The sequence below is a fragment of the Apostichopus japonicus genome, chromosome 16 (assembly GCF_037975245.1).
Source record: "Apostichopus japonicus isolate 1M-3 chromosome 16, ASM3797524v1, whole genome shotgun sequence".
NCBI classification, from domain to species: domain Eukaryota; kingdom Metazoa; phylum Echinodermata; class Holothuroidea; order Aspidochirotida; family Stichopodidae; genus Apostichopus; species Apostichopus japonicus.
The window spans coordinates 3770168-3782519 of record NC_092576.1 but is presented as its reverse complement, the minus strand read 5'-3'; the positions used below and the strand labels follow the sequence as shown (position 1 = coordinate 3782519).

The 12352-nt window shown below is 37.3% G+C and overlaps 2 protein-coding genes across 3 annotated transcripts in view; one reads left to right on the top strand and one right to left on the bottom strand.

The window, feature by feature from the left end:
- Window positions 1–1799: 1799 nt before the first annotated feature.
- The window catches only part of LOC139983104 (uncharacterized), a 41061-nt gene continuing 30508 nt past the window's right edge, over window positions 1800–12352 (top strand). For both annotated transcript variants that reach the window (XR_011798506.1, XM_071996462.1), the window contains exon 1: window positions 1800–2040. Coding sequence is in view for 1 of the 2 variants with exons in the window: in XM_071996462.1 (XP_071852563.1) it covers window positions 1890–2040 (151 nt within the window). In the remaining variant the exon portion in view is untranslated. The remainder of the gene's footprint in view (window positions 2041–12352) is intronic.
- LOC139982917 (uncharacterized) lies at window positions 7414–10527 on the bottom strand. Its single transcript, XM_071996118.1, has 2 exons — window positions 9918–10527; window positions 7414–9124 (listed from the first exon to the last, which is right to left on the bottom strand). The coding sequence occupies exons 1-2, from the start codon at window positions 10027–10029 to the stop codon at window positions 8796–8798; spliced, it is 441 nt and encodes a 146-aa protein (XP_071852219.1). The 5' UTR covers window positions 10030–10527; the 3' UTR covers window positions 7414–8795.

Sequence of the window (12352 nt, the reverse complement as noted above, 5' to 3'; positions counted from 1 at the left end):
AATTACTAAGCATAGGACTAATTGTTGGCTGTTCTCAGAAATGTCGCAAGTGTAGAACATAGAAAAACCGGGAGAATAGAATATGAAACCGGGAGGCCGGGAGATTCGAGTAAAAGCCAGGAGTCTCCCGGTAAAACCGGGAGAGTTGACAGGTATGCATATAGCATTAGTGGAGGGAACAAAATCAAATTTTGCTACAATTGGTTGATTTTTGTAGAGGCATGAAAGTTGTTGTGGACAGTCCATAGGTGGATTGAAAAGGTTACATCAGAGGGGTGGTGTGGTGGGGGTGTTGAATGCAATGCCCATATAGGGTATCTGGGGTTAAACCCCACCCCCCTTCCCCCCTCCCCAAAAAAAACCTTAGACCTCAGTGGTTAGTTTTAAGGCATATCAAAGAGGTCTATACATTTTTTGGAGAAAGAAAGTCTGACCGAAAGTTCTTCCCCAGGCTGATGTATGTATTTTAGATCCTCCTGCAAGCAGGAACTTGTGTAGAAGCCATCATTGGTTTATCAAAGCCGCAAGTGATTCGAACTGGGGACCTTATAATTGAAAGGCACCGGCGTTGATGCACTGCCGGCTGAAGATGGAGGATCTCCCTTTGTGTATGCCACTGTAAATAGTGTGGAACATCAAACAACACATTAACTTACCTTTGAGGGCATGAGGCCTAAGGTTTCAAATCCATACAGCTTCCTGGGGGGGTTTCTGCACAGGAATGCACAAAACCCAAGACATCTATTGGCCAGTGGTTTCTACACAGGTATGTTCAAAGCAATATATATAGATTTTAGTTAGGTTAATTGGGGTTGGGTGTTCTACACAAGGATGTTCAAACAGAAGGGCACGTACAGTCTAGCTAATTTGTTCAAACCAAGACTGCCTCAAAGGAGGACGGTGGTGGGGAAAGGGAGTCTGTATTCCTCAATCAATTCAAACTTAGATGTAAGTTATGTGGTTCACTTTGGGAATTAAAGCCAAAGGAAAACTTCCATGTGTTAATGTCCCCATCTGAGTTCTGGTATTCTTAAAGGGCTGCTGTATAGACCCCAACTATGGCACACTATCATGGACAAGTTTCTTGAGATTACATAATCGACCTGCCTTCGTCGTAAATGACCTCTTTTTACCAATTAGTCTGCCACGCTTGCCACATATATTTTCTTGTATGATTGTATGTGTGTGATCACTGTATGATTAACTTCACTATAGACATGAACATATATATTTTTTTCACACAGAAATTACCCAAAGATTTAAGAAGCTACGCAGGCTAACTGTACAGCCTGAGGTAGATTTACGACATTGGTAGGTCGATTACGTATTCACAAAACATTCCTAGCTATAGCGTGTTATAATTGGAGCCAATAAAGCAGATCTTTAACTCCGATCAACTCCGATTAAATTATGGTTTTATTCATTGTGACTCATGCACCCATTTGATTGGATCCACAAATTTGTTGAGAAATAAACGTGCCTAAGTAAGACACATCGGCGAAATGTAAAGATGCACTAGCGATAGTAAGAGGGCCATGTCACTTCTATAGATCAAAATTATGCTTGAAATTAAGGTTTAGGGAAATGGTTCACAAGAGACCCCATTCCCTTTCCCCACCCCCACCCGGCCACCCCAACTCCGCTCCAAACTCTTCTCACCCAGTCCCGTCATTATGGACTTGGCTACTGTTTTTGTGATCAAATTATTTCGAAATAGCGCTCTACTGTAACGAAAATTAACTTGTACGATATTGGGGCGCGCATGCTGTATATGTACGTGTATTTTATACTGTGTACGGTATGGTTTTAATAACTCGGATACTATGTGAACTTGGACAGCATCGCACTGCCGAATCTGTTGGAACCGTACCGAAAGATTTTCTCCAAAAATGGGGTGCGGCAACAGCTCAGAAGGGAATGGAGATGATACCGATAAAGGATTCTTTCATCGTAGGCCTAAAGTTAGCATACGGATTCACGGGAATGACATTCCAGACCTGAAATCGACGAGTAAACATGCTCCCGTAGTGTTTGTGTTCGGTGAGTATTTTCCAGGGTATCATCAATTACTCGTCGCAGCGATCATGTTCGTTCCTTAGCCTACACATGGTTACCACGTAAAGTTGTAATGTTAGGCTAGTAAAACAATATTCAATTTGCAAATTATGCCTAATCTCTATACAAAGTTGGAATTATATACTTGTTGAATCCTTTGTAGGCTAATGACTTTACTGACGAAGGAATTGGGATGCGATTCCACAGAAATCACTGTGAAGTGCAGTAAAGATGCGAAGGAGCAGTAGCCTAGTCCTTCGAAATTGTTTGTGTGGGGATTCCCAAAATCCAGGGTAGCCTAAACAACTACAGTACTGTAACCTTTGTTAGACTAGGCCTCATTAGGCTGAGCTAGCCCGGAATTAAGTTAGGCCCAAAGTCCGCGTACTCTCACCACTCTGCCCACATGATTAGTAGTGCATAAAGTCCCTAATCAGTTTGAAGCAATTTCAAATTAACAGCTGGTTCCTTATTCATTGTGTAAGTCAATACCCTCATTTGTCATAAATTTCTTTGGAACAATCATGGATTAGGGGACTTCTGATAATTACAAAATGTAAAAATGATGCAAACACTGCAAGTAAATAAACCTGGCATTGTCATGAAGTGTGAATATTGTAATCTATAATTGCTACACATACAGTGAGCCTTTGCACAAATCCTATATCATCAAAAGTTTTTGCTGCAGCTAGAATTTCAACTGGCGTAGACATGAATCTTGGTAGGCAGTAGAAAGGCGTAAATGCTCAAATCAAGTATCGCATAATCAAATGCCATAGCCTGCCAGCTAACCACACAAGCACTAGCATAATGAAGGTTCATGGTTTATGCTATTTAATTTTTTGGTTTAGAGTTTTTTGTTTCCTTTCACCAATTGCTCTCCAGGATATATTTTCAAATGGCCCGGGGAAAACATTCTATAAGCATTGCGATCTTTTTTCTCCTTTTCCATGCATTTGTAAAGCTTAAATATGGTATATCCATTAACATGATGAATGTTTTTTCTTTGTACCTGTCTCTCTATAGATTGTATTGTATATCAAAATATTTGTTTATACTTTCTTAAACATTCATGTACTGTACACAATTGCTGGAAATAAATTGTTGTCATCGTCATCGTCAAAAAAGTGTGTGAACAGAAAATAACAATTGAGCTGTAAACCAGTAAAAATCTTGATATAAACAACAATCAGATTGTTTATGTAGTAGGCCCAGATGATAATCTATTCGATTTAAGGAAATGGAGAAATTAATGAAAATATTCCTGCTTTGTCAAAAGAATTTGAAAGCTGATCGTTACATAAGTTGACAAAGTTAAGTTGTACATAATATGACTTTTTATGAATGAACAATTTGCCGGTGTGGAAAATCTGGGCTTCGGATAACAGGAAAAAATTAACGAAATTATTCCTGCTTTGTCCAAAGAATTTGAAAGCTGATCACAAAGTTACGTCGTATGACTTTTTTTTATGAATGAACAAATTGCCAGTCCGGAAAATCTGGGCTTTGGATAACAGGGTTCGGATAATTGGAGTTCTTACTGTATTTTACCATTTGTCAGTTCGAAGAGATTTGCATTCTGTAGACAACTGAACGCCACCCTAACGAGTAACAGGTTTTTATGGTTTATACATCTGAGAATAATTGCTTCGTATTGAATGATTATTTATGTTTAGTCTCACAAAAGATTTGATATACTGTACATGTATGGACCCTGACTGCTATTTGAACATCTACTGCCAATTTAAGTCTTATAGATTGCATGCAGCGGACACTAGATCATGTTAAGCGGCATTTTATGTACAAAAACGGCAAGGAGACTTGGGTTGCTAAGGAACCACGAATCCTGTCTTCTGCTTCTCTTGTCTGTGTCACATTCTGTATACATTGTGTACAGTCCTGATAAGCTCTGTGTGGTCCAGCTGCGGTTCGATTGTTTGACAGAAAATTTCCCAATTTAATGAAAATGTTTTCAAAAAATGTACCACTTAGCTAAATTCTGTTGTTTGCATATAGTGTAGCTTCACCAGGAATGTATGAAAAACATGACAAAAGTTACTGGAATGAAACGTATACATTCGATGAGTACGATTAAGAATTGAGTGCTTCTAGGAAGCTGGTCAGTGGTCACTTGACCATCCATGGTTGGTACTGCACAACATTGTTTTTTATTGCGATTCTCCTCATTGACATGTTCGGTCCAGATTTACATGCTGATGAGTTAGCGTCTGTTAGGACCAATATTATAGGGAGCCAAATGTGTTACTCGTTATGGATGATGTTGTGTAGCCTTTATAGACTTTTCCATAGAGGCCTTCATACTGTAGGCCTACTGTACATTAAGGCTGACAAAATGACCATCTGTAGATCGGTTTCAACTTAGAGTAGCCTACCTACAAGTACATCTGATGCAGAAAAAAATTGTTATGAATCGATTATGTACTAAAATTATATCAAGTCATAATTTATTTTAAAGTAATGGTTACCAAAGTGGAGCCCATAGGCCTAACTGGACAGTCACGCAAGTGCAATGTATTAATAATGTGTATAGAAGATCATGTAAACTTTGTCAGTTGCCATGTTGATATACTATACAGTAAAGTACACTACAGGTTCAATGGCTATAAGCTGCTGGATCTTGCACAAGTATCACATAGATTCAGCTGACGAGAATCACTACTTCATTACTTTGCATTTTACTTTATTACACAGTACTGTACTGTAGGGATGCATCGGATATCCGGTCCGGCCGGACTATCCGGCCGGATAGTGAGAAATTATCTGGTTCCGGATCTTTTTCAAAATCTGGCCTAAATCATCCGTTAAAAAGGTGTTGGTATTAACTTAAATCAATGTAAACTATTTCCAAAAATTAATAAAAACATTCAAAGTAAGGAAAAATTAGGTTTAACATGTTTAATTTAATTTTCCCAATGGTCTGACCCACTGTTTCTAAAGATCAACCAAAACAATACAACTACTGTAATAATATGAAGCTATACAGTATACAACAAATACAGTTTGCAGTGAAATCATTTCTTGCAGCCTTCATCAGTTTAATATTGTAGTTATTTTATTAAAGAATGTAGATTACACCACTTTAAGTCATATTTAATCTCATAAATGGGGTCTTAATTTCACCTTCTTTATAATATGCATATACCTCACCTAAGATTTGCTCCTTGTTTCATACTTCTACTTCTTATTAATGATTTTCTTTTGTGTAATGAAAAAATCCGGTTCCGGCCGGATTTTATCCGGTCGGATTTCACGTACTATCCGTCAAAATCCGGTTCCGGCCGGATCCAAAAATTTGGATCCGGTGCATCCCTACTGTACTGTTATCCATTTATTCGGAATACTGTTGGATCTCTACAATAATAATATTAATTACTGAAAATCTTACTCTACTGTACTTGTGTTGTGTTTATTATGCATCCCCTGTTATACAAGGAAAAATTATTTTTATTGACATAGATGCTGTGACATATATGAAGGGGTTTGTTTGCACTGTATACAAAAATGGTTCATGTTTACAGTCTATTCTCAATCAAAGAAGTTACAGGTTATGCATGTGCCACATTAGTCATTGTATTGTTCCTACTGTAAGTAGTGAGAATCGAGTGGTTAATTGTATTGTCCAATATATTAAACATTTGGTTCCCACCAATTTAATATCTTGCTTGCTTTACTGTATTTGCTTACTTTATTCTATTGGTAATGTACTGAGAATTAACCCGTAAGTTTTACCTGAGCTGTTTACATCTATAGTACTGTATGATACGACTAGATGGTGGGATGTACTCAAGGCAACATGCATGTACTTGTTATTTGTGATGGGTGTGTTGAGTACCACTCTCCATCATACTCTGTCCGGACGTAGTACTTAGTACTTATAGTATTGTAGTACAGTACCGTCAGTCTATGGTAATGCTTACAGTAATGCTTAAAGGACAGCTAGTACGGTCTACAGCTCTATGTCTGACATCTTCAATAAATGACTATGTATCTTAGAAGTTAGAAGGTAAACTGATGATTATAATGCAGAATGAAATCTCGGTAATTAATGCCCTTGAAGTCAATCCAAGAATTCAATCTACTTCTAGTTAATTATGTGTGTACATTCTGCATTCAGGAAATAATTTAGCTCTGTTCAAAGTTTGTGTAGCAGCAGATTTAAAGGTTCTTTTGATTGTCTCTTATCAAAAAGGATATGGTTCATGTGTATCTATATGGTTCATATAGATACACATGAACCATGCACAAGATACGCTACAGTATGTATGTACAGCGGTTAATCATCGTCAACTTTAACATTGTACCACCATACATTAGATTGATTCTGTTCTGTGGCCTCTAATTTACCTAGAATAATACTGCAGACTTTCTAAGAGATCCTTTGACTGCAGCAGTGTGCACCAGCAATATAACGGTTTTAACATGCATAAATATATGTGTCTATAGTACTTGAACAGATAATTTGAAACAAGACTACATACGTGACTGTCTGATCGCTAGTACTAAAATTAACTAGAGTGTGACAGATAGTTGTAAAAAATAAAGTCAATGTAGGGCCTATAAGAGCCATGTTTATGCTTCACTGCTTCTGTTCTTGCAAAATAGCAAGTCTGGTATTTAGATACACATAATACTGTTTAATGTACAGATGTAATAATAATGAAGTTCTTAATATAGCGCCAATAGGCCATGGGCCGTGGCTCTGAAATCCTTCCAGAAAATGATTCTTGTTACGTCCGGAGTGGTATTACATGAAATATAGTCTGAGTTATAGATAATATGTCCTTAATAAAGAATCAAGTTGTTCTTTTGCTCAAAAGTGGCACAATAATATGTAATTCACGGATTAAACGTCACATTTTCCAACATAAAGAAATACATAAGAAAAATAGCGCCCTCACTTTTTCAAAAATAATTATTCTGTCTCCAGAAAGAAACAGTTAACCCCCAAAAAATTCACATTTTAATGTGGAAACCTTTATAATTGTAAAGAATATGTATGGCACAACATTTCTAAAAGTTTGGATAGGCATATAACTATTGGAATAATATTTTTCAACTGTACTTGGTGTTTATTTGTGGTGGGGATAGGCCAGTTTGTTCATTGTTAAATTGTTGAAATACACTATTTCTAGGCAATTAATGATCCAGTAATAACAAATGAGAGCAAGGAGTAGGCCAGCATGTATACATTATAACATGATTGAGGATGGGGTCATTCTTGGTGAATAAATAAGCACACTATTTCATATTCATTATAATCAAACTGGAGATTCCGATAGACTTTTTTAACAAACAAAGTATGTCTAAACAGCCCTAAAAAAGTGACAAACTCAGATCTATATGTTCTTCTTTTATTTATCAACTGCAAATCTTTTCAACATGTTTAGAACACCAAAGTTCACAACAGACTACTACATGTACAATGTTTTGTTACAAGCAGCGCTTCACCTAACTACCTTCACAAAAAAACTTTAAATCTCATTTGTAATATGCATTAAAACTGTTTGTTGATCATAACATTGCACATGAAACTTTCTGTAGATAGTATCAGTAAGTTGTACTCTTATGAATACCCATGGTGAATGGGTGGCACTTACTCGTCAACAACAAGTTAAACGACTGTACACACAGGACCCATCCACAAAAATTGAGCCTCGTTTTGTTTGTTTTTTTTTTGCGGGTGGGGGGGGGGTGTTTGAGTGATCGCATAATCAATATTCAATAGGGTGTGGTGCACTGACTATGTCCTTGATTATTGTATATTAGATTCCATACTGAAATGGTGTTCTGGAGACTGGTGTCAGCCACGATTAAACTAACATGAAATAAAACAACAATTTGTGTGGAAATTTGCATCAAATTGAATAAACAATAACGTGAGATATTACTTCATGGGACCATTTCGAATCACATTATAGTCCTACACCTTTTCCAACTGATACTGAAAGTTACAACAGAGTACAATTTGATTTTTTTTTTCAAACTAAATGCATAGCCACAACTCTTGACACTACTGAATTTGTTTTCTTCATGTTTGTCCTACAGATCCCTCTATTTTCTTACACATTATTTGAACATGTAACTAATGATGCACTATATTTAGTTCACACATTCCTACATGTATTTACACATCTAACAATCACAATTTTTGAGTTCACATTATAAAAATGCTAGATTTTGAAATATTACTCCAAAGTCCAATTGATGTCTGATGTCATGCTGTGTCCACATGTACCTCTTGGACAGCAATTCTAAGCTGTCTAGCTGTAAAGTACATGTCACTCAATGAAATGCCTTGACTTCTACATGAACCTCTTTGTTCATGCTGCAAATCAGATTCACTACCACTTGAAATGTCTAACTCGTTACTTGACTTTGTATCATATTGTAGATTAACCAGGTTTACTGCTAGATCCTGAGCTTCTACAGTTCTGGAAATTACAACTTCACTTTCATAGCGTCGCGTTGGTCGCAAAAATGAAGTTGTGGATAGGAGCCTTGGAGATGCTTTTTTAAGTTGTAGGATCTGTAACTTGAGGCATCAATCCCTTGAACTTCTTTAACCGTTTTGATGAACTGGGCTGTGAGTTTTGTCATCCTGATCGCACCCTGTTGTTTAAGAATCTGTTCATCAATGACATTGTGGCAAAACTTTGCATAAGCCTCTGCATATAGAATATCTGTTGTTTCTTTTGGCCAGTTCCGAGTGAGAAATCTGGTTACGTTGCGAAAACAACTCGGATGGTATCTTGCCTCGGAACTTCAACAAGGTCTCTGCCACGCATTTGCAAAAGAAGGGATTCGTTACATGTCAGCTCAGCAGCCTTTCTGAGTTTCCCAGCATCTATTGTCTCGTAACGAGTCAGGGGCTCTCTTCGTCTCTTACAGGTCACCTTGCCCCATATCCAGTGATCAGCGTGACAAATGATGCACGACACTGGAAGTATGTGTGGTCTGCCTGAAGAAGATGGTCCAGCTACATTTGATCTTAGTGTTCGCTCCTTACAGACAGGTTCAACATCGTCATTGTCATCATCAGTGGAATCATCTGTAACATTCAAACAAGAGAAAGATACATATTAAAAAATTTGCTCTGAATTCATTAACCTACACCGTTTTACAACTTGAATTGACAAACCTAGCCCAGTTTATCTAAACTTGTTATAATGAATAATTTTTTTTACAAATGAAAAATTGGGCACAGATTTGGGGCCTTTGTCTTATTTTATCAAATCATTGAGCAATAATGAAATATCGACCTCCACCCATATAAAAAAATCAACCAAGTATTTGTACAAATGAAAAATTGGGCGTGGGTTTGGGGCCCTCATCTTATTTTATAAAACTCACGGAGCAATAATGAAATATTGATCTCCAGTCCACCCATATAAAAAAAAAAATCAACTAAGCGCAAATGGAAATTTGGGCATGGGTTTGGGCCCTCGTCTCATTTTATAAAATCATGGAGCAACTACTGAAGAAAGTCTAAAAGTTAAATACCAACCCCCCCCCCCCCCCCCATGACAGGTACTTCTATTTGTTGAACACATGCCAAATGTAACTTAACACACACTCAATAGAGATTTTGATTGTAAATGTATCCCTGTTGTTTGTACATATCTAACCCTAACCCAAATAAATTCACGATTACATCAGGTTGATGCATTTTGCACAACAAAATGACAGCAGGACTAGGTTACAATACAATAACAAACCGTCAAGAGCGAATGTAAAAACTTAAATAAAAGCACAACCACATTCCACAAAATGTCAGATTGACATTTCTAATTTCAGTTGGAAAATGGATTCATACTCATAATATTATTTAAATGTTTGCTTACCATCTTTGAGCGGATTTTTTGCAAGCCTTTCTTCAGTCTTGTTGAGTTTATTCATCTGTGAATCTCTGTTAGCACTCACAATGATAGCCAATGCACGACTCACCATGCTCATGATCTTGAAAATCAGCTAAAGATTTTGAGCTCTCTATACAGTATTTTGAAGTGACATCTCTAGCTAATGCACCATAAATACCTGGTTACACAATCCACCTTAAAACACAATCCTTGACTTTGGCAAAAGAGCTGTCAGAAAAGGATGAAATATTCGTATTTGTCTGTGCACACACATGCATACAACATTTGAGTGTGGGAGCAGCCATGTTTGTGCAGTTAGTGTAACCATGGTGTAACCAGACCACAGATCAACAGCTGTGATTGGTCAATTAAGGTTTGACCTGAAAATACTGACCAATTAGATAAGCTCTTTTAAGAGCAGTGGGTAATTTCTTTTGTTAGTTTTTCTTAAATTCTGACTGTTTGTGCCAGTAGAACCAAAAAGAACAAGTCAATCTTGATTCAGTACATATTTATACTAACTATTTCAGAGAAATTAACTTTCCCCACTTACCATGTGAACAAAAGTGCATTTAAATTGGCCATGGCCCATGGCCTACAAATACCAAAAGGCCTCTAGGCGCTTTACAAAACATAAAAACAAATAAAAAAATAAAAAGACAGAGAAATCAAAGGAATAAAAAGTCTAAAAAACACATAAACGAAAATTAAGCAGTACAGTACTGTATGTAAAATACAAACACAAAAATCTAAAAACACAAGAAGAATTATAAAACAGACCAAAATCTATAAAAACAAAACAAAGGATAAGCACATGAAATAGAGTTGTAAAAAAGTAAAAGTCTAGATTTAAACACAAGTATATAAAAGTGACAAAATCACGTTGCGAAACTAAAAAGATATGTGTTTGTAAAATTTTCGTAAATTTGGCGAGAGATTTGGCAGTCTTTATGTCGTGTTGTAGGTAGTTCCAAAGCTTCGGTGCAGTGACCGAGAAAGCGCGATCTCCTTAGTTCTTGGTTGAGACGGTTTTCGGGACCATGAGGAGTGATGTATTCACTTCCATGTGTGAGGGAATATCATATGCCCTCACATTTTTGCCAGGTTAAGCCCACCAAATATTTCCTTCATAGAGATAACCTTTGACCTGATACTGCTTCTTAGCATGGTAATGTAAGGTGAACAATCCACCCCTATTGTTTTATGGCTTCTATGATCCACACACTGTTCTGCCTGTCCTTGAGGACCCCACACAGATGCTATTTTGCCTGCTGTTTAGGATCCCACACACACACAGGCTATTTTGACTGCTGTATGACCCCCCCCCACACACACACACACTATTTTGACTGCTGTTTAGGACCTTACACACACGCTATTTTGACTGCTGTTTAGGACCCCACACACACACAAGCTATTTTGACTGCTGTTTAGGACCCCCCACACACACGCTATTTTGACTGAGCTGTTTAGGACCCCCCACACACACACGCTATTTTGACTGAGCTGTTTAGGACCCCACGCACACAAACACTATTTTGACTGCTGTTTAGGACCTCACACACACAAACACTATTTTGACTGCTGTTTAGGACCCCACGCACACAAACACTATTTTGACTGCTGTCTAGGACCCCACACACACACAAGCTATTTTGACTGCTGTTTAGGACCCCACACACACACAAGCTATTTTGACTGCTGTTTAGGACCCCACACACACACAAGCTATTTTGACTGCTGTTTAGGACCCCCCACACACACGCTATTTTGACTGCTGTTTAGGACCCCACAAACACACACGCTATTTTGACTGCTTGCAAGACCCTAGAAATAAATGAATTAAGCAAAAGTCTTTGTTCTTCTCGATTTTTAATGTGCTGTTCTTTACAGTTATAACTCTTGTCTACACCAGTTCAGTGATTAAAAGCTGCAAAAGTGCAAACCTTGATTAAGTAAACATTTTAGGTGCTAATGTACCCACCTCAAGTGTGCCACTCAAGCTGCAAACACTTCAAGTGTTCCCTGATATTAATGACATCTTTCTTAATGATACTGTCATATGATAAACTATATGAGATCGACGGTGGGTTACTTAAGTTATAACTCCTTTCATGAAAATATCTCATATATATTGAGAGTCCATTAATGTGTGCATGGTTGTGTATTTAAATTACCAATAGCAATGGTCTCTAGGCCACATATATTTATTCATTCATCACTGCTTTACTGGCCTCAATATACACACACTATGTATATAAGAAGGCTTGTATTGTACACCCATCTATATATAGAACTACTATATTACCTAGAGTGCCTTCACTGTTCACCTGTAAAGAGCAGCATGCAGTACTACCACCCTTGCATATATTTTATCACATGTGATATTTATTCTACATCAGTAGGTCGTACAAAATATC

Bases quoted from the DNA above. Each gene is read 5' to 3' on its own strand.
- LOC139982917 (XM_071996118.1), bottom strand. From the start codon at position 10,029: ATGAGCATGGTGAGTCGTGCATTGGCTATCATTGTGAGTGCTAACAGA. The intron at 9,125-9,917 runs GTAAGCAAACAT...TGAATGTTACAG, and splicing joins AAAAAATCCGCTCAAAGATG to ATGATTCCACTGATGATGAC.